This window comes from Thalassophryne amazonica, chromosome 12 (genome assembly GCF_902500255.1).
Source record: "Thalassophryne amazonica chromosome 12, fThaAma1.1, whole genome shotgun sequence".
Lineage (NCBI taxonomy): Eukaryota > Metazoa > Chordata > Actinopteri > Batrachoidiformes > Batrachoididae > Thalassophryne > Thalassophryne amazonica.
This window is the reverse complement of record NC_047114.1, coordinates 69564252-69588028: the sequence shown is the minus strand read 5'-3', so window position 1 is coordinate 69588028 and position 23777 is coordinate 69564252. Positions and strand designations below refer to the sequence as shown.

Below are 23777 nucleotides of genomic sequence, written 5' to 3'. Positions count from 1 at the left end.
GTTCTGTCATGGTGTAGGGTTGTGTTAGTGTCCTTGGCAAAGGTAATTTACACTTCTGTGATGGCAGTATTAATGCAGAAAAGTACACTGGGATTTTAGAGCAACTTGTGCTGCCTATAAAACAACATTTCCAGAGACATCCATACATTTTTCAAGAAGACAATGCAAAACCACATTCTGCACACATTACAAAGGCATGGCTGCAATAGAAGAGGATATAGACACTGGACTGCAGAGGATATAGACACTGGACTGCAGAAGATATGGACACTGGACTGGCCTGCCTGCAGTCACATTTCTTGGTTTTGCTTCAGAAACAACTTTTTTGATGTCACCCCACAAGTTCTCAATTGGATTTACACATAGGTCCGGGGATTGGGCAGATTTTGCTCATTTACTAATGTGCTTGGGGTCATTGTCTTGTTGAAACACGCATTTCAAGGGCATGGCCTCTTCAGCATAAGGCAACATGACCTCTTCAAGTATTTTGACATATCCAAACTGATCCATGATACCTGGTATGTGATATATAGGCCCAACACCATAGTAGGAGAAACATGCCCATATCATGATGCTTGCACCACCATGCTTCACTGTGAGCTGTGGCTTGAATTCAGAGTTTGGGGGTCATCTCACAAACTGTCTGTGAACCTTGGACCCAAAAAGAACAATCAGTCCACAAATTATTCTCATCAGTCCACAAATTATTCCTCTATTTCTCTTTAGGCCAGTTGATGTGTTCTTTGGCAAATTGTTACCTCTTCTGCACATGTCTTTTATTTAACAGAGGGACTTTGCGGGGGATTCTTGCAAATAAATGAGCTTCACACAGGTGTCTTCTAAGTGTCACAGCACTTACAGGTAACTCCAGACTGTCTTTGGTCATCCTGGAGCTGACCAATAGGTGAGCCTTTGCCATCCTGGTTATTCTTCTATCCATTTTGATGGTTGTTTTCCGTTTTCTTCCACGCGTCTCTTTTTTTTTTTTTTTTCCATTTTAAAGCATTGGAGATCATTGTAGATGAACAGCCTATAATTTTTTGCACCTGCGTATACGTTTTCCCCTCTCCAATCAACTTTTTAATCAAACTACACTGTTCTTCTGAACAATGTCTTGAACGTCCCATTTTCCTCAGGCTTTCAAAGAAAAAAGCATGTTCAACAGGTGCTGGCTTCATCCTTAAATAGGGGACACCTGATTCACACCTGTTTGTTCCACAAAATTGACAAACTCACTGACTGAATGCCACACTACTATTATTGTGAACACCCCCTTTTCTACTTTTTTTTTACTAATAGCCCAATTTCATAGCCTTAAGAGTGTGCATATCATGAATGCTTGGTCTTGTTGCATTTGTGAGAATCTACTGAATCTACTGGTACCTTGTTTCCCATGTAACAATAAGAAATATACTCAAAACCTGGATTAATCTTTTTAGTCACATAGCACTACTATTATTATGAACACTACTGTATATGGCTTATAATACCACTGTGGACTCTGCAAAAAATTTTAAACATCTTGCTGCGTCTGTTTGAATGTAGATTTTAAGGAAGATTTTTCTTCATTTCTTTGTCAAAAAAAATCCCAATGTTCCATTATCAAAGAAGTAAATAAATGACTAAAACACTACAGGCACTTCTCTATTTCATTAAAGAAAGTATAATGAAGATTTTTTTTCTGATGAACAGGCAACACACTCACTCATCTTCAACTGCTTACTTCAATTAAGGGTCACGGCGGCGGAGCCTATCCCAGCAGTCATGGGGCGTGAGGCGGGGTACACGCTGGACAGGATGCCATTCTGTCACAGGGCCACTTATAGATAGACACAGACAAACACATTCACACTCGCACGCACACCTACGGGCAATTTTTAAAGTTTCCAGTCCACCTAACCTGCATATCTTTTTGATGTGGGAGGGAGCCAGAGCACCTGGAGAGAACCCACGCAAACATGGGGAGAACATGCAAACTCCACGCAGAAAGGCCACAGGTGGGAATCAATCCCATGACCTTCTTGCTGTGAAGCAACAGTGCTAACCACTAATCCACCGTGCTGCAAAGGTATCATCTGGCATTATAATCAATGAGTAATCAACTAATCAACATAATATTATTTTAAATCAATTTACTCAAAAGAATTCAGTTTTAGAGATACAGGATAGTTGCATAACATTTTAGTTTCATTGTTAATAGTTACTACTCAATTATAAATTAGCATTTCGACATTTTTACATAAGCCCAAGTAAAAAAATAAAAATTATATTTTAACTAAAGCTCTAATGGTCTTAGCTCAATTTTTACCAACAGTTAATCAACCCTTCACAGTTTTCACAAAACACAAAATTTTCCAGACATCTGTTGAATGAAAATACTGTTGTAAAATTATTATTATTATTATTATTATTATTATTATATTTTACTGGGGAGGGGATTCAAGTTTTTTTTCCACCTAATTGAACTTTCTCATCAAGTTTTGTGAAAAAATCATTTTATTTGACAGCTTGGCATCATCAGCAGAAGCACATTACACAATGCTTTTTAAATGATAATAAATATAAAGTACATTAAACTGTTCAAAGCAGAAGATGCACTCATCTTTCATGCAACTTTATCTTAAAACCATCACTTCACATAAAGTGCTTGTACACAATATCAAACCATCTTAATAACCTCCATCATCTGTCACCACGAATCTGTTCTTATTTCTGACATCTTTACGTTGTATTTTCTTCTTGTGTGTTCCACTGTAATACAGAATAGCTGGTGATTGTGTCTCCTGGAGGCAGATTCGTAGCCTCTCTCTATGATAAATAAACACGTTCCGAGCCTGACACCACGGCGCTGTGCTGTTGTGAGACGGCTCAGCGCCAGAATGGTTCCGTACTTCTGCCTATAGCACACACAGAACCCTGGGATGGACCGCCAGCCATGCATGCATGGATGAAGGAATGCATGGATGAAGTCACTGGGGAGAGATGAAATGGAGGGAGAAGGATGGCGGAAGAGCAGGAGAATGGCAGGAAAAAACGAGAAGATAAGAAACATCAGAAAAGCCGAGATTACAATTTGTAGGCGATGGAGGGGAAAAAGGAGAGGAACCGTGAAGTACGCAGGGCTGGGAGGGGTATGGAAGCCAGAGCTGTGTGATGGCAGATATCTGCGCAGCGCATGGTCATCCCACATGGTTTATTTATCCAAGCTCTCCAGACCAGGCCTCGGACCTCCCTGAGTTTGTTAGGCTTGCAGGGGCCCCTACCACACAACCCAATTCCTCAAATTCCACATAAGCTCCCATTTCCAGATGCCTTCTCAATCCAACTCGACCCAGGCCAGGAAAACTGTACCCAATTCCATCAAAGGGCTGAACACGCCAACCAGTGCTACGCTGGACATGTGAGTGTACTACAAGGCCGTCACCTCTAGTTTCTACAGGTGGTTGGGTTGAGGTGAGCTCATGAGAAGAACAGTATCCTGTGATCCTAAATCCTGATGGATGCAAGCTTTGATCAACATGAGATACAGACTTGGATCCATACCAACAGAGCAGCCTGACTGCGACAGCATGCATCTTAATAAACAACCTGCATCTTTGTTGCCTCCGACTGTGTGTCTCCCACAGGACTAGCTACACCCGTGTACACATGTTCTTTTATGGTAATTTCTGACTTTTGATTGTGATTGCAAATCTTTGATCTTGATCTTTGATGACAGACCTTGTTATCACTGCTGTCTCTCTAAATTAAATGAAATTAAATGTTGTAAATACCCTGTTGGAATCTGCCACACAGCTTCACCTTTCCCTGAGCCAATGCCTAACATTTCCTACGGACTTTGCAATGAGGTAGGGTTTTTTTTTTTTTTTACTTTGTTTTAACTGATTATGACAATACTTTCAAAAGGTTTGTTCCCCCTTGAATTTTGACATCAAGGGCCTGATTTGCTAAAGATCAGTGTGACAGTGCAGGGAAACTGGAGACTTGAGACTTATTGTTATGTATGTGCAGGTGTGTCACAGTAGATAAATAACATTATATGGCAGTTGGTAAATATAATCTTTTGAGAATTTTTAGAAAATGGATTGCATTTTCATCTGATGCAGAAGCTCAAAGTGCTTTACAATGATGCATCACATTCACTGATGTGAGAGTATTGCCATGTATTGCACTCAACTGCGCACCCAGATCAACTTGGAGATTATGAACCTTGCCCAAGGTTTACCCGTGTGATAGGGAATCAAACCAAGCATACTCTGGTAACAATCTTGCCTTTCTCACCTCTAGACCAGCCATTCTCAAAGAGTGGACAACCCACAGTGGTCTATGAATACATTGGTAAAATGTCATATTATTTAGAATTATTTCTCAAAACGTTTAAAACTACTCCAGAGTTTAACAGATAGCAGCATATAAGTATGTATTATTACGTAACATATGGATTATTTTCATTATGAACATTTCTTTGTGATGCTAGTCCAGTGAAGTGCTCTTTCACACATAACACGATTTAAGCCGACGAGCACACGAACGAGGAATTGCATGCCATTCATGAAAAATCATAACTGTCTCTAACGCCTCGTACACCTGTCGCTACAACTATTTGCGCACACCAACGGCTGAAAGACAATGTGCCCTGTGAGAGCCCATTCGATCATTCTCGCGGCAGGTGTCGACCAAATTCCAGGTGACACACACGACCGTCCAACACTGCTCGCTTGATACTTAGAAAGTGTGTGGCCATTCACGCTGTCAGCATGAAAACAGTCAGCAGACAATCACTTTTGAGCTGGATGTGAAATTTGACTAAATGCCCCCATGAGTGTGGTGTTGCAAAAAGCAACAAAAGCAAAAAGCAACTCTACACTCGTGTGTGCATGTGTCGCCCCCCCGAAACATGTGGCGTATGTGTGTTTTGCATGTGGGGGGTGGGGAGGAAGCACACTTGCATAAAATGCTGATATGTATGTACAGACATGATCACATAGGGGCCAGCCAGCCATGTCAGAGCGCACACAGCATGGCGAGGTGCCTGTCAGCTAATCGCAATACACTGACAGCTGGATGACAGGTCAGTGCACATGACGTGTCACATTACAAACATAGAAACCACCGCCAGGACAGGTATATAAATAATTACGACAACACCTGCATACGAACTGCATAACAAATAACTAAAATGAATGACCACATAACACAGAAACAGAGTGACACATTGGTCTGGGTGCTGAACGGATGGGGGGAGGGGGGCGTGGCTGGCTGCCAACAGCAGCTGATGTTGAGATCTCTGCTCCTGGATGTCCCAGCTGGTGTGCACACGTACTGTGTTTTGAAGGATATGAACTTACAACTTTCCTCCGTGAGGCGCACATCTCTGCCTGCTGTCCTCATGTGGAAACAGAAAACATCTTTCACTTTTGCGCCGGGCTGCAGCAGCCACACAGCGCACCTCGGTAGGCTGCGGGCCAGCCCAACATTTCCATACATCAACTAATTTCTTTTTTGAAAACATACGTTTATCTCCTTGTTGATTTTAAGTATTTCAGGCTCCTGTAATGAGACATTGATTGTCGTGCAGTGGTAAAGTTTCTGTCTGTTAATCAGAGCTTTTGTAAATTGCAGGTTCGAATCCTGTGGGTGGTATGTATTTTTTAATTTTATTTTTTTCCACAGCAGCTGCGCGATGTGGTTACACATGCTCCAGCTGCTTGCACCTGTGGATTATTCACACCTGCCTGACCGTGTGTCCCTCCCGATGTCGGCTCAATGTTTTTGTGGTTTGCTCATTCAGGCTGTTTTGCTGTGATTTGCCCTGATTCCTACTTATTCATGCTATGTGTGAAGGGGCCTTAACCATTTACAACCGTTTAGCTTGGCAATTGTAAAACTGTTGAAGTGGGAAGCAGACCATTGTTTTTGGGTATTGGAGTATTTAGGTGGTCCCTGAGATTTCTTTTTCATTTCATTAAAAGTCTGCTAACGGGTCTTTCATTGGATTCAGGTGTGTTGGAGCAGGGAGACAACTTTAAGAGTATCAAGAAGGTGGCTCTCGAGGACCGAACTTGGCCACCCCTGCTCTAGATCATTACCTCCCCAGATATGAGGGTTGAACATGAATATTATTCATAATTAGTCCTTTATTTCTCAAGCCTACATAGCATTTGCCTCTCACACCAGATACTTATGTATCGAACAGTGATCATGCATGCATGTGAGATAAAGGGAAAGTATACTGGTCAACAGGATAAAGCAGTGGGTTTGTGACCAAAGCATTATATGTTCACGTCCCTGTCAGATGAGAAAATGAAGGTAAGATCCTTAATCCCCAAGTTGCTGCAGTTGAACACTGCGTAACGGCACACTGAGTGGGTGAATGTCAGACATCACTGTAGACTTTTAGAAATAAAGGCCATTTATGATGAATGTATGTATTTGAGAATGTAGTGCTTTCAGGGGACCAAATACATATATAATGTGCTGCTTGCATGTACTCTCACTCTTGCATGCATATCTTCTCACTGTCACATATATTGTGCTTCTCACCTTCACATCTTCTCCAATTCCGTTGCAGAAATCCCTCAGCGATTTATTCCTGGACAAGATAGAAAATCTACATCCACGGTTGATCTTGAGACACCTGTGCATGGGTTTGTTTAGTGAGGGAATGTCGCACGCAGACAAAAACACGGCCCTTGACACATCCTTAGCCTGAGCCGATGTTTGGGGAATCACAGACGATTGGGGTCTGAGGACCTGCTGCAGCCTTCATCTGCCTTCACAGCCATTGGGTTACAAGCTATCACCTCTACTGCTTGATCTGCCGTTGAGGACTTCTTGTTTCACCAGAGTGCCATTAGTTCAGGGTTCCTGCTGGGCCTTCATAGTGGTCACGGGGCACACAAGGTCTCCACCATTTTCCACTCCAACAGGCAATCCCCTACTTGATCTGTTCAGTGCCCTACTTGAAGTGTCACAGCGTGGACAAGGGGTTGGATTTTGACACCCTTCTTCTCCAATATACACAAGAGAAATTGCATATATCTGTGTGAAAGAGAACATAGGAGGGTACTTCAAAACATTTCCGGCCTCACCCAGAAACAAGATTTTACTTTCTTCTGCAAAGTTTTCACGAAGAGTGAACATCGGTGGACCACGTGCATTGGAGTGAAATGAGACTATGGCCCTGTTCAGACAGGGGTTGACATCTGACTTGAGTCGGATTCAATCCAGATTGCTTTCTAGCCAGAAAACAATCAGACCTGTTTTTCAAATCATCCTTCACACGTGTTCAAACTCAATTCAGCACAAGCCGATTTCTTTGCAGTTTCACCAAAGAATTTGGTAAGAATTCAGTTGGAATTTCTTGGATCTTATTGTGAGAGTACATGTGTGTGTGTCTATGCAGACCTGGACATGAGAGTGGATGTCTGGGCAAATCTAGACAATCTGGCTCGAGTTGGATTTCTAACCCCAGTCTGAATGGGGCCAAAAATCTCAAGAACAATCTCTTTCTTGTGCCTTCTTCTGGGTGAAGTCAAGAACTTTTTGAGGTACCCTCACATGTATATAAGAGCCTGAGTGAATTATAACTTTTGTGACTCCTCACATTATCTCCACGCCATACAGCAATGACAGACACGTCACCACGGTGGTATCTGTCAGTGAGCCTATGGTACCTACAACTACACTCAAACTGCTTTGCTCCAGATTGAGATTATTTCACAACCCCCCCCCCAAAAAAAAACACCAGACACCTGACAAGTGTTCCACACTCAGCACAGGGTGGTGTTGTAATCTGTTTGTTCTTCACCCTAATAACCTTGTCACGAGTGGCACCAATGGCAACTTTACACGAGCAAAGACTCTATGCTTCCTCCCCCCCCAATCTGCGGAAACATTCTTTTGTTTTATTTACAGTCCTCCTGGTTCTCAGGTGAACTACTCTCAGAACTTGTGAAATCATGCATGGTGAAGCGTGGGAAGCTTCCAGGAGTCTTTTGCGGAGATAAGGCCTGTCACACACTCAAGGGGAGATAAAGAAATTAAAAAAAGGCACACTTATGACGCAATTTTAGACTTCCATTTTTGTAGGGTGCTAGAAAACCTTTTTTTTTAAAAAGAGGTGACACTGCAGCTGTTAACCTACACACACATACACACACACACGCACACACAGCATGGCCTGGGACCAGATCATCTGTCTGCTGGGCTCCAAAATCTTAGCAGAGATCAGACACCAAACATGAGATGGAAGCTGTGTGTGGACGGATCTGCACCTCTGCCAGAAATTGAAATGTTTGCATTCCTGCCTTAAACGATTGAAAACTTTGCTCTTTTTTTTTTCTTTCCCCTTTTGCAAAGAGAAATGCGCCTGTTGGATCAGTAGATGGCATGTGTGATTGCTTCTTGCGCACTGGGACTAATGTTCAGAGAGAGAGAGAGAGAGAGAGAGAGAGAGAGAGAGCAGGCTGCGTGCATGAGCCTGTGCGTGCGCGGGGCTGTACAGAGTTTATTGAAAGAGTCCCCCCTCCCTCCTCTCCTCCCCTCTTCCCTCCCTGTAGCAGCCTGGGTGGTCCCCCTCTCTCTCCACTTTGGTGAGCTGTTGCTTAGCAGCTAATAATAGGCGATGTTTGCAAAGTAATTTGCCTCTTCCTTGGCCAATGGGAGCCGGAGCACTTTTCCATCAAACCTCCCTTTTCAGGATTTGCCGAGAGGCGAACTCCTCCAAATGTTACCGCTGAGGGATCGGACGCACACATAGGCTACTTTACTTTCTACTACTACTACGACCACTACTCCTCCTCTCTGAGACGAACGTTTGGTGAACCATCGGGACGAATGAAGACTGAAGGATCTATACGGATTTCGGCGCATAATGTTGGGATGGAGTTTGGAGAGTCGTTTGACTAGAAAAGCCTCGTTCAGTGCGGCGGCGGCGCTGGATGCGCTCCGATTCCATGTTGGATTACCGTCGCTTTTTCTGAACTCGCACCGATTCTTGCTTCGCTCTGCGCCCCGATCCCTCTCTTTTGGACTATGGCCTCGGATCGCGGGGTCCCAGAAGCCGGCGTTTTTGGAGATTTACCCCCGAGTTACACGCGCTCGCAGCCGCCTCACGCCAATCCGGACCTGCTCCGGAGACCCAGCTACTGTCACGCTGCTTTCGCACTTAAACAAATCTCAAAGGTGATCATCCTCCTCCTGTGTGTATGTGTGCGTGCATATGTGTGTGTGTGGATAAACGGTGACGGCAAGTTTCGTCCAGTCAGTTGTGAGGACAGATTTTGTTTGTTTCTTTTTTATTATTGTGAGGGAGACGGGGGCGCGTTTTGGAGATGAGTACGCGCGACGCGCACTCTCCAAACGAGCATCACCGAATCGAAATTATTCAATGTATTTAGTTTCCCTTTGATCTGCCACCAAAATACGATCTTTGCACTCACTTTTGCGCAGAACGCATGACTTAAAGAGCTTTAAACCCGCCTATTGTAAAGTATATTTACGCACGAACTCCCGCGTTTGGCACCGTTTTAACATGATCGTTCTTTTATTATTATTATTATTATTATTATTATTATTTATTTATTTTATTTTTTTTTGGGTTTCCTAGCCATGTTGTGCGCACTTTTCTTTTTTCGGCTTTGTGCAGGTTGCGTAAAGCGCACTGGCCCCGGGTCTGTTTGGAAATGTGGTGGGTCCTGTGAAGGAATTCACTGATTGAGTTTGATCTGACAAAGCATCTTTGGACCGCCCGGATGCTTGGACGTGTTTCAGCACCGCTGAGAGAAACCACAACACCACACTGCAGTCTTTTTTTTTCAGCAGTGACGTTTGTAACACGGGGGATTAAAGGACCCTAGAATGTGAACAGACTAAATAGGTGACACTGAAGTATCTGAAAGAAAGATTTGTTTCCATTTGCGCAATAAAGAAAAAAAAATCTCCAAAAGTACTTCTAATGTCCCACCATGCTGGGACAGCGGGTTTGATAATAACAGACTGTGTCAAGTACACCATCTAGGGCATTTTTGATTGTTTATCCAAACTTAACTTTTATTAAATTCTTGGATGAGTGGATGAAATTTGGTCTTTGCCTTCTGTCTCAGTGGCTGTTTGCCTAAAATGAGTTAAACTGCTAAGAAGTGGCTTCCAAACATCATCTTAAAAGCAAATTATCACTCCAGATGTGCAATCTGAGTCATTTTTAAACGTGGGAGATCCTACTTTGGATCTGGAATGAGGCCATCTGATGGATTTGAGGTTTAGCAGGTGTGACCTTCGTGTCATTGTAAAAACAATCCTGAATTCTGAAGAACAGGCAGCATTCGGGCTACAACCCGAGACCGGATGTAGTTTTCTCGTGTATTAATGTATGGTAACGTAATAAAATGAATAACATTGGCCTTTTTCTCGCCCTCCCTCCCTTCCTCCTCCTTCTAATCCAGGGGAAGGCGGTAGGTCAGAAAGCTCCTCTGTGGATCCGGGCGAAGTTCCAGGCCCTCCTGTTCTCTTTGGGCTGCCACATCCAGAGGCACTGTGGGAAAGTTCTCTTTATTGGACTTTTAGTATTCGGGGCTCTGTCCGTGGGGCTCCGGGTGGCGGCCATCGAAACAGATATCGAGCAGCTATGGGTGGAAGGTGAGTGGAACGCACACCCCTGTTTTGACATGCTTCCTGAGTGATGTGCATGTGACTTTGGAGTGAAACAGAATGCGATCTGACACCCGTCAGTCGGGTTCTGTGGTGTACAGTAGCATACTGTGGCGATGCCGATACCCTATTTGAATGGTGCAGCAGAGTTAAGAAGGGTTTTGTTTGACAAAAATGAAAATTTGGCATATTTTTGTCCACATTTTCACGCTTCTCGTACCTTGGCAATACAGTACTGATTTTCTCACCGTTGGACACTCTCAGCTCTTGAAACTCTGCCTACATTTTGTAATTTCTCCATTTTTCCTTCCTTCTCTGCTCGTTTCTTTTGGTTATCGGTGTACTTTCAGGGGTAGTGGTGGCTTTATTTGGTTTTTCACACTGGCTGAATTCCTTTTAAAACCCCCAGGCTTTCAGTACTGGGGCTGATCCCTGCAGCAGATGGACTGTGTGAATGGTTAGCCATCTTTGAGGGCCCTGACCCCTCCCCAACCGACCCCCCTGCCTTCCCCCGGCTCCCTGTGTGGTCCCTAACTATTCTTGGATTCCATTCAACAAGAGGCAGGCAGGCAGGCAAGCAGGCACCACCTCCCGAAGCCTCCCCCTCCTCCTGCTCTCCTCCTGAGGAAAAGAAACAAATATATATGTGAATATATATATATAAGTGAATGCAGCTGAAGTTTACCCACCTGGTTTTCACGCTCTAACAGCGCCACAGCAGTTGGTGAATATAAACACAGCTTATGGGGCTTTAGAGCCCAGTGTGTCACGAGAGGACTGCAATCGCGGCTCCAACAGGAGCCGAGGGGAGGTGCCCCACCGCACACCTGAAGAAATGATGCTGAGGACGTTTAACATTTAAATGTGTTTTTAAAAAAGTGGTATCTGTGGATGTGGTCGCTCGAGGTTGGTGGTGAGAGCTTCTGCAAACACGAGCTCTTTGGAAGCGCCACAGTGTCCCCTTTTTTTCATTGCTTTCATTGTGGTTAGTGTAAACCTTCAGGATTACCTCCTGAGCTAATTGGCTGAGCTTTCTCTTAAAGGAGATGTTTAGATGTTTGCGTGCCAGTTGTTGTGCTGCTGGGATTTAGGACCTTGAACGGAGGGGGTGCCTGAAAAGGAATGCTGTGCCTTTAGGAGGCTGTGGCCATGTTTCTAAAGTTTCTGCCTGTCTTGTTTCCACCAATAGCCCATTGATAAAGCTGCTAGGGCCTCAATGAAGAGTAAAGTGGTTCGGTAACAAGGAGAGGCTAGTTCTCCGTGCATACTACCCCCCCCCCCCCCCCCCCCCCCATATTCTCACACACACAGACTCACATGCACACACTCTTCGCCCATAAGGCAGAATACAACAAGACGTGCTTTCTAATAGGATGGTTCATATTAAAAGTCAACTTGCTTTTATTTAACAGTGCAACAATCAAACACAAAGGGCAGTTTTGACTTTTTTGCCTGATTGTAACCCTTTTTCAGTATATCCATCACAAATGTTCACATTTTCCCAGCACACCGTATCAGTGACCTGACATCTCATGTGGGAATCACATTCTTCTGTCATATCCCCTGGTAAAAGCTGCTCCTCTCCTCCACCCTTCCCACTCAAATACACTTGTTGTCTTTGCCATCTACAGCTTGACTCACCATTTGTCCATCCGTGCATCCAGATTTACTGCCAGGACGCCAACGCCTCACAGCAACTTCCTAGAATACTCCCAAAATTATGGAGCCAGGGTTTATTTCTCTTCCATTAGATTGTTAGTTTAATGTCATAATGTTACTTACTTGAAGTGTTTTGTGTGTGTTGCGTTACCAGTTTTTGCCCTGTAATGAAAGAAGTCATGTGCAACTTTGTTTGATCTGAATTCATGTCTGGATCTGGAACAAACTACTTTAAATTTAAAAAAAATGGTTTGTCTTTTCCCTGTCTTGCTCTGGGTTGCCACAGCAGTTCTAGTGTGGGTTTGTCTGTTGGTTTGTCATGTTTTACACCAGATGCCCTTCCTGATTCAGCTATTTGTGTAAGAAGAATGGGGCATGGGTGTAAGGAATCTAGGAAATGACCCCAATGCAGAGAACAACAACAAAGAACCATTAGAAAAAGTTTTATTTTTCACACTAATAATTATTCAGCAAACAGCAGCAAAATATGGCAGGCAGGAAGAATGGTCTAAAACACAGGCTCAGATCAAACACATGGTAGTCAATCCCAAAGAGCCTCGGTGTATCTGAAAGGGGAAATTAAGTAGAAGAGGAATATAAAAAAACAGGCAGAGTTCAGTTACCAGAGTTCTCAATGGCAACAGTCTTTCAAAGGGTTAGCCAGCAAAGTTATCCAAAATACAGACTGCATTTATAAACCATAGATTCTCATTCCACAATGTCCAAGATGGCAGGCGAAAGACAGAAATCTTGAATGGCAGCAAAGGCTTCTGAAATGGACTCAAAACACAGTACCTGGAGCAAAAATAGTAAGTGAAAAACAGGAATCCAGAACACTAGGAACTTGAAATGCTAGAAAGCAAAGCAGAACCTAATACAATCTGGCAACTAGGAGATGTTTTAATGGTGGTTACAAAGGAAGAAAATTAATAAAAGCAAGAAGTGGAGGGAAACACAAACACAGATCTCAAAACCCCCAGTAGTTAAATTAGCCACAGCCACAGGGAAAATGTCACAATAACGGCTTATACTATTTGACCAAAACAGCACCAGTGCCAAAATGTGACCTATATCAATGGGTGGCTTTGAAATAGGGATCTTGTGTTATTGCCTGTTCTCACATTCATGGTAATACATCGCAGAAACGCAAACCAGCATGTGAAGATCACAGTTGTACATTAATGCTGTCTAGTGTACTGTGTGATGATGTAACACTCTGGGTGTGTACAATATGATGTGTGCAGAAACAACAGCAAAATGTTAGTGCTTTTGGAAAACCTCCTGATGATGTCACAGCATGTAGGACTCCAAGGAAATGCATGGGATTACTAAAGTACTAAAAAGGATGTGACAGTAAAAAATAAATTTTTGTTAAAAATTCAGCCATGATTAAAACAAGACCACTGAGCAATATCCCTGTTCAGCATAGATATGTACCCAAGATTTTCCAAGGTAAGGAAAAGGTTTCAACCCATGAGCTTCCAGGATGCTTATCCTTGAAAATGAGAAGAGGCATCTCAACCATTCTACTATACATTCTGATTGTTTTTTTTTAAACATTGGTTTATAATTACTGTTAGAGTGGCCAAAATGTCTCAACATACTGTCGCCAAATGTTATGAAAAGCTTAAAATGCAGAGCAGTTCAAATTCAGAAAATGGACTGCAAGTGTAGAGATTGCTATTGGACTTGAATTAAATTTTCCTGAATGAGTGAAAGGATAATGGCCTTAGGGCATTCCACATCAAAACACGTCACCTGCAGCGTTTTCAAAGGTATGATAAAAACTGTTAACTCTGTCTTAAACTGCAGTTCAAATATTTTACTCTCATATCGAAAGGCAGGTTGGGTGGAGAACCTCCCTCCTGCCTCCATTCATCACACCTGTGCATGTGACGAGTAAAGTCACAGTTCCAGAGTGTTTAGTCTGACAAGGAGATTAAAGTCTGTTTGGGGATTAGTTACTGAGAAGAATCCGAGACAGACATCACTCATCACGATTACCTTAAAACACATCATTTTTGTTGAGAGCTGCATTAAAAAAAGACAAAAAAGTTTTATTATGGTATAGGAAAGAATCCTTCACTCTGAAGGATTTCAGTGCACAGCCACATTGATAATTCCCCAGTTTACAATTTCAATAAATGAATAATAAATTCATTAAGCTGTATTTTATTAGACTTTAGGGTAGAGTGAGATATGAGAATTGGTTAACTCGCTTGGTATGATCCACAAACAAATAGAGATTGTTAAAAGAGAGAGGGTGGGGGGGGGGGGGGGCAGGAAGAAGAGCAGGGTAACAGTGGGGTTGGGGTAGGGAGAAGGTGAAAGGTTTATGGCTAACATACACTTTTTTTCCTATCTCACTTAAAGACACAAGGGATGAGATTGCCTCAAGTGTTCACACATTTTTTTCACCCTAACATGGAGTTTAGTAGGGGGGAAGACAAACATTCAGCTTTTCGCTCGAACTGCTGTACACCATGTTTAGGTAATCGGAACTCCAACTCCTTGACTATGGAAAAGCCAAGGTATGTACCCTCTAAAATGAATAAATTAAGTAATCCATAACTTCTAGTTGGTGAACACAATATCTAACAACAATTAATGCCACCATTTTGTGAACTTAGATGCACCAGGTCAATCAAAAAAATCAGCTTTGTTTTACCCATGTAATATAAACGTGTCTGCCATGGGAACTTCCCACTAGTCCTACGGTCCACTAGTCCTAGTATTAAGGAGAGCATGTTGAAGTTGTTTTTACATTTATGGTAGGCTATATGTTGCACAAAAATAGGTTAAGTAATGTTACAAAAGTGTGACAATTAAAAAAAAAAACATTTAATTACAGTGAATTACCAGTATTTGTTGATTTTCAATTCAGCAGATTTATAGACAAGAGTACAATTAAAGGTGGTTAATGGTGTATGTCAGTAGACTCATTTGTTTTATTTTTGTAAACTGAACTAAACTGGATCTGGTTTGTTTGCTATTTGAAAGTATTACGTTTATTTGTGAACTTTAAAATCATTTTGGGTTTGTAATATACACCATCAAATAATATAAAGAGGTTAGGACCAGTGGACCCTATGACTAGTGGACCCTCCCCATCTGCCACCTTACTTTCTGATAGAAAAAGAATCTAAAAGATGGAAAAAGGTCTAAAAGAAAGAGTGATTGAGATGGTAGACGAAGTGCTGCATGAATGGGATCCATAGAGAGTTTTTTTTTTCACCTAAATGCATTAACTACAAACAAACTGTTATTTTCTCATTTTTTAATAGTATTTACATTTAACAATTCACAAATCCATACAACCCAGGATTTAGGATTTTTGTATGAATTCAGCCGCAAAAGAAAAACAGAGTGAGTGAGATGTTTGAGCTCAGTACGTAGTAAATGGGATCCGTCAGAGAGAGAGCATATCTGCACAGAAATATTATTTCTGTTTGTTTAAGAATACTTACATTCTAAAACTTACAAATCTATACAACTCAGAGGCAAGGATTTGGAATGAATGTGGTTTTTGAAGTTACACATATCTTAAACCAAGCTTGCTTGTCAGCTATTTTCATTTACAAAGTCTAGATCTGTTGGCCACCAAGGCATCTGCTGCTTGTAAGGTTTTGGGAACGCAAGAGGAGAAGAAGCCCACATGTGAAAAAGTCACTGTTTACGCTTACATTAACCAAACTCATCCTTTTTGGCAGAGTTTAGCTGATGCATGACAGCCATGTACACAGAGTCAAGCTGTCCAAATAGGAGGGTAGGGGAGACGGGGCCGATCCAGATAGCAGGCGCACCACATGTCCCATAAAAACGCAGTGCACACGATAGGAAGGGGGGGGGGGGGGGGGACCGTGCGTGGATCCTCAGAGACCGAACTGTATCGAAACAAGGCCTCCGAGATGACGAGCGTCAGAAACGCGCTGATTGAAAGAGAGGACATCTGAGGCTGTGCGAGCGTGCACGTGGTCACCTCGACATTTGGACAAGTCTCTCCAAACAAACCTCAGGTAAATGCTGGAATTCATCGGCGGCACACACAGCGGCCCAGTTCAGACAGAGAAAGAGTGCTCTATGAGGCATTATTGGAGGTGAATAGTGTGCGGCGGGTGCCCCAGCTAGATAAATAAACTGACCGTGCTCAGGGCTGAGGACCTCACTGGTAGAGAGAACAAACAAGACCGGAGTCAACCTGGGTCACTTCGAAATGTTTATTTCACCACCTTTCCCTCCATCTTTCAATCCAAGCCGACCTCATTCTGTACACTTTCTCAGCGCGCACTCAGCCACCTCGACAACAGTCAGACCACCCCCCAACAAATAAACACACCCACACAGGCACATGTACAGCCATCACGCTGACTTTCTTTTTAATTAGCTGTGAAACAAAAGTAGTTGCCAGTTGTGTTTAATTAAACATCAAAATTTGCAAAAGGGCACCTTTAAATGCAACATGATGAAAGCTACAGTGTTCAGGATTTAGGATTGTTATTAGCATAAATGGAATATAGCATTTATAACCGTCTGTTCACTCACATACAATTGACATGATCAGCTTAAGATATTTTAAGCTATAAAGTTATGAATAATTCGAGGTGTAGCTACCTGGTGGTGGGGGGAGACCAGACTCCAAGGCCCAGATAGCAGTGGTTGCTAGCTGCTATTGATTCGATCGTGTCTGTTTTCTCTGAGCATTTTACTCCAAATGTCTGAGATAATATGGCTTTCTGTGTGATCAATTGTACTTAGAGAACATCTAAGAAGTCTGTGCCACAGTATTTTCATTAAGTGTAATTTTAGTGTTATTTAATTTGTATGTTAGCATTGTTAGCACTAATTAGCAGTTATTGGCAGTTTTGTGACATTAGGTCCACTGATGTTGCATGTTTTACTGAGGTAATATGTTCGTCATACTTCATTATACCCGCCCCAACCCACCTGGGAGGAAAACCACTGCTCAGTCCTCAAAAATATGCCTTAATTGAACACCCAACAAAAGTTAGCCTGTTAGCCTTAGCTTCTTTTGGAATACGTGCTCACGCTTCATTCATCCTGCCTAGGTCAGCGCGGTCTTGCCTATGCTTCACCTCTTTATCAAAATCACTTCAAACTTAATCTTTGGCAATGTTATGGAGGGTTTGTCCAGTACGGTTTGTGGTTGCACCACCATGTTGATAAAGTAGCCCAAAGGGACATACAATGTCTGTTAGAAAAGTATCATACCTTTTTATTTTTTTTCAAAAACTATATGGATTTGATTCATATGTTTTTACGTCAGCCAAGCTGGAACCTTCGTGCGCATGCGTGAGTTTTTGCACGCCTGTCGGTTGCGTCATTCACCTGTGGGCAGGCTTTGAGTGAGCACTGCTCCACCCCTCTCGTCGTTGTTTCATTGCGAGGAAATGGCGGAATGATTTGGGCTTTTTTTCCATCAGAATTTTTTCAGAAACTGTTAGAGACAGGCAGCTGGAAACCATTTGAAAATTTATCTGGGTTTCGGTGAAAATTTTACGGGCTTCACAGAGAATAAGGAGTGTTACTACAGCTTTAAGGACGCCCCACAATGGCGCATGGCGCGCCGCGCTCCGAGCCGCCATCAAGAGGCAGAAACCACCACATCATTTCTAAACGGATCGCTGTGTGGAGCCGGGACCCTCGTGTGCAATTTCTCTTGTTATCACAAGAGCTGGACATCAACCATTTTCCTGCAGATTTCACTTTTAACAAGAGATTTTGTGATGGAAAGCCGCGCGGAGGCTTCGCGCGTCACGACCGATTCGCTGATGAAGCGAGACAAAGGAAGACCTCCGTTTCAGAGTGTTAGAGGACAAGTTGGGACATGCCCAGCTCTCCACAATTTCTCTTATACTCACTCGACTGGTAAGCACTGATAGCCGAGATAGAAGTTTGTATTCCTATAGAAAACTGGGAGCTTAAATAGATTTGTCATGGATGGTCATATGAGGCTGTGTTTGAAGGTGGGATGTACAAAGATGTGTACTTATGTTGTATTATATTATTATTTGAATATAGTATTTCATATTGTTTAAAAAAATCAGTTTTTTTAATCAATTTTATGAAAATAAAAGGATTCCTATTAAACAGGTTATTGGAAGAGCCTCAGACAAAATTAAACAGAACATTTAGAATATTTGAAACAGCAAATCAGTATCCCGCCTCCTGAACGCAGTTTATTTAAACTTGAACTCACAGCACATGTAAGAATTTATTCAGCTTATGTACTTAATAAAACGTTGTACAAACTGTGGGAAAATATATTTTGTTCAGCTTATGTGCTTACTGAAACGTTGTACAAATAGTGGGAAATTTGTTTGTGTAAGCAAAAGGATTTTAGCTAATTTCTAATTTGTCAAGTTAAACTCAGTCGCAAGGAACACTGACGGCATGCCTTTCACAGTAAAGGTATTTGCTGGGATGCTGGCATTAAACATTTTATTGTGAAATGGTGCAAGCAACATTTGAACTATCTGATGTTGTTTAATGTTGCTACCATCAGTGAGCCATGCCATGTTGGATGTACAAATGTTAGAATGTCAGTCAAAATAAAGGTTTCAAAATAAAGGTTTTGAAAATTAATCCCCAATATTTTCATAATAAAGGATGCACATCATTGTGCCATACCCAAGCCATATTACTTATCACAATAGACGCCAAAGAAGTGTGAATAAGAAGAGAAAATGTGAAGAGAAACAAAATCGTTACCAGCGACGGCATATTGCATTCTGCAACCTCGCCACTAGATGGCACTAAATCCTGCACACTGTAGCTTTAAAAAGAGGAGGCAACAGAACTAAGCAGGATAATGAAAACTCTGTCAATACACTGCGGCGCCCCCTTTCTCTTGAGCTGAAGAGCAACCTTTGTCTTTGGTTCGAGTGAAATAAAGCGACACCAGTCACCTTCGTTTTTGCACCATTTCCCTTCTGTCTGTGTGTCACGACGGTATTAAAAAAAAATGTTTAAAAAAAGAAGAGAGACGGAGAAAAACTGAGCATTTTCTCGGTCCCCCGAAGGGAAAAAAGAAATAGTTCTCGAGCTCAATAAATTCATTTCTCGTCTGAATGAGACCAGCAACGTGGAAAAATTTTGCCTTTCACTCGAGGATGAATGTATGTTTCAACCACACATTAAGTAGTATTTGCGGTCAGTGGAGTGTCTAATGTGACTATTTTTCACTGTGGCCAACACTGGCCATGGTTAGCATAATTAGCAGAGGCAAGCCTATACATATGGAAATAGAAAGTGCCTAAATGCCAACCCCGGTGGAAATTTATGTGCAGTGGCTAACACCACTGGCACATCTGAATAGATTAGAAGTGAAGCTGATTTTTTTTTTCCTGTCGCTTACTCGGATCTCAAACTGTTTTTGGTTTGTACCCTCGGGGTTGATGGTGGCGATTGCAACAGCTTTGTCACATCTGTGCAAAACCTTCTGTTTTAAACCCAAAAAAAAAAAAAAAAAATCGAGGGTGTGGCAAACAGCCTGATGGGCACGCCCACACTACATTGTGCAACTGTATTTCTATAGATGAGATACACCAACGTGCCAGCTTGTCTTTCGTGCCCTCCGAAGTCACACCCTCCCCACCACTGGCTCCACCGTTTGTTTTGAAGGCTGGGAACGTTTTGGTCCATTTGCTTTTTTTTTTTTTTCTGCCCCCCCCCCCCCCTATTTTATTCTGCTGTTTGTTGGGAAACATCTGAAAGAAATTGAAGGGTTGACTGACAAAAGGGTCTGCATTCAGTCTGGAGCTGCGCGCAACGCTTGTATGGAGGATCGGCCCATCTGCTGGGGGAGGCGGGGGTGGGGGGAGGTTCCCTGGTTCCCGAATGCCACGGGACGGGGTCGGCATCCACATCTACAACTTAGGACCCTACGCGGGGGGCACGGACGTGTTTGCGGTGGGTCCACATCTGATGAAAGCTCAAAGAATTGCTTTTGTAATTTGTGATTTGGCTGCTGCATGGGAATTGCAAAGACAAAAATAAAAGCTGTTGATATGAAATTAATAAATGATGCTGAAACGATGGAGAGTTGTTGCTGTTTTACAGCATTCCCCCGTCCAAATACGTGTTCTCTGCAGAGGATCTATGTGTGCTTGTTGTGCACGGAAATCAGACAGCTATTTTCTGCTGCAAAGTCCATGCTGACGATAACCTCTGATGCACCTGGTAGCGTGACACTGTGTATCACATAAAAGCATACATGTCACTTTTCAGCCTTGCTTGTCTGGGCTCTTCCTTCGTAGCAGCGTGGGGTCTTTCAGAGGGCCCCTAATCCAGCTAATCTACCATACTGAACTTTGAAGGTGGCCTAGTCTGACCTAGCATGGCCTGGAACTGGGACTAGGCCTGTAAGTGAATAGAATAGAATAGAATAGCTGTGTGGGGCATTATGCATTGCGTTGGCTCTGTCTTGGAAGCTGGCTGTAAGAAGGTTGAGGGGTTCTTCATGTGCAGAATTTAGGATGGAGGGATCAGGTGGAGGACACATGCAAACACAGTAACGGATGCATGAGCAGTCTTGACACCTTTCTTGTATTTCTCCTCTCTACACACACACAAAGGTTTTTGGCATTTATGTCCAAGGCTTTTAAAATTTACGAAAAGCTGCTAGATACCTAAATACACCAGCATCATTTCTTTTCAATGGTCCCCATAAATTTTTCAGAAAATTGGATTGTATTTAAGAAGGTTTTTTTTTAACAACCATTTTATTATTGATTGATCATTGGCATCTATTTTTGTGTTGCTATGTCCCAGGCAGTACATTTACAGAGAACACATTATATCTTTATTTCAAATTTAAACTGAGATGGTTGAATGATATATCAGAATCAGAATCAAATTTATTGCCAAGTAGAGGTGGGCAATACAGGGAATTTTGGTATTGATCCGATACCAAGTAAATACAGACCCAGTATCGCTGATATCAATACTGATACTGATACTTTTTCATATTTAAGCTTCATAGATCCATAGGATCCAAAAGACCTAGGATAGAATTTCGCCAAACATTGTACGTGACAACAAAATACTTTACTATCACAATCAACATTTTTGTTTGAAAAAATATCACTCAACACAACTTAAAACAAAATCTCCTGAGGTAGAGGGCTGACAAACCACAATACAAGGGTGCGCTGCTCTTACAGACAGAGAGTAGACTTTGATGAATCTGCAAGTGTGCAGGAGAGAAAAAAGCTTGAGTATCGATCTTTATACATGAGGATCGTTCAATAGCAATACCAGCGTTGGTATCGATATTATCGATATTAGGATCGATCCACCTACCTCTACTGCCAAGTAAATTCTCACATACAAGGAACTTGAGCTGGTGTCACTGGTGCATAAACAACAATAAAAGAAAAATAAATTTTATATATATATATATATATATATATATATATATATATATATATATATATATATATATATATATAAAATGCGGTATAACACAACTTAATTGGCCAGTTTTCTTTGGACAAGTCAGTGGATGGATACATGAACATTTCCAAGTCATTAAATTTGTCTTGGCCTTCATTACCATCAATCATTAAGAAATACAAATGATACAAATGGTACTGTACGCTAAATAAGTCTGGAGGAGGCCGTCTCCAAAAAGTGAGTACAAAAAGACTAGTGAGGGAAGCCACCATGAGACCCATGACAGGAGTTACAGCCTTTTATGAGTGTGACTAGAGAAACTGTTCATAATGTAACTTGTGCCTGTTGCGTCACTCATCACGGCTTCACGGTGGAGTGGAACGGAGAAGGAGTCTCTCAAGAACAAGATGTGAAATTGTAGCGACACTTTGCCACAAGTCGAATTTGGAAATTCAAGGCTAAGACGTTTTTTTCTTCTACAGCATGGATCTCTATAACAACTTGGTGGTTTCCCTCATGAGTCTCCATTTTACCGTTGCTGTTCAGTCACTTTTAGCATAACTGTTGTGTGGATACCAAATCTGTCAGTTTCACACCAAATTTACTTGTTTCTATACAAATCCATAAGTGAAAGAATTGGGTACTTGATTTCTAAGGAGCTGTGATCATTTCTCTGTAATACACACTAATATCTCGTGGCAAAAAAAATGTGCTTATGTAATGGATCAGCCGCTGTGGCTTCCCCACTCAAAGGAGCTTTCTTCCCGAGGTGGGAAAATTTCCGGGAACTGTCTCTTTAAAGGCTGTGAGGGAGCAGGCGGAGTGTAGAAAGAGGGTATTTGTGGGGGGGGGTTGAAAAAGAGTGAGAAAGAAAGGAAGACAAGAGGAGCAAGAAAGAGAGGAGAAACAACAGAGAAACCACCAGAGAGCCAAAGAAAAAGGGTTGATCTTGTTCGGTATAGGAAGCGAGCGCTGAGCTGATCAGACGGTGGAGCAGAGTGAAGTCGAGGGCTGTCTGGTTGGGGCCAGACCAGGGGTTGAGGAGAGAAGGCGAGAAGGAGAGAGGGCTGGCTGCCTGGGTGGTCCAGATGGGAGGAACGAGACACAAATAGCTATAATTTACTTCAGAAGGCCTGTAATTACAGAGCCAGAGTCTCCCCGAGCCACCCAGTTTCTGTTGGGATCAAAACCCCACGCTGCCGAGGTTAACGTACGAAATGTCAAAAAAGGTTTAACAGATGTCACCAGGTCTGCAAACGGAAAGGGTTCCATTTTGGAGTTGACTTTTTTGATTGGAGATCTGTGCGAGGAGGAAGCTGAGTTTAGTTACGGGGGAACTGCGTGTCACTTCGGATCGTGTTTGCACCGATCTGACAGCACAAGTACCTCAAGTCTCTGCAAATACAGAACAAAGACAAGCAAAATCTATGTTGATTTTTTTTTTTTTCTTTGAGGGAAACCTATTTAAAATAAATTCTGTTTAGGCTTCAATTTGGAAACAATTTCCTAAAATACACTTAAGCTGTGCAATTTGTTTTCGGGATGCACTGAGATGGACATTCAAAGAAACACCATTGAAGCGCCCACCCGAGTAATTAAAGCCTAGAAAGGCAGAGCGACATAATGGTGGGCCTCGTCTCACGGTTAAATACCTGATCTCACCACACGTCCATGGGGTACAGACAGACTGAATCATTTGTTGTTTATTTTGTTTTTCCTCCTCATTGATTATTGAATCTTGCTCCAGGATCAGGGATGGGGAGGGGGATTAAACGGCAGTGTTAAATCAGCTCTATCATGCTGTGAATGACTCTTATTGGAGTTGAAAAGCCTGATTTGACAAGACGATAGAGCTGATTTCACACTATAATAGAGTTTATTTAATTTTGTTGGAGTGGAACCAAATGTAATTGCGGCAGAGTTTATTTTACTCTGCAAAATTTGCTGTACAGGCCCTGGGGACCTTTTGGTGCCTATCCTTATCCCTGGATTTTGTACCCTGGAGTGTATGAGAGTCTCCAGCGCCCCATGGATGGGTGCCAGTCTGCAGCAGG

At 42.4% G+C, this 23777-nt stretch overlaps 1 protein-coding gene across 1 annotated transcript in view; it reads left to right on the top strand.

The window, feature by feature from the left end:
* The first annotated feature begins 9036 nt into the window (after positions 1–9036).
* The window catches only part of ptch2 (patched 2), a 44259-nt gene continuing 29518 nt past the window's right edge, over positions 9037–23777 (top strand). Inside the window, exons 1-2 of the mRNA XM_034182746.1 lie at positions 9037–9186; positions 10446–10638. Of these exons, the coding sequence (XP_034038637.1) occupies positions 9037–9186; positions 10446–10638 (343 nt within the window). The remainder of the gene's footprint in view (positions 9187–10445; positions 10639–23777) is intronic.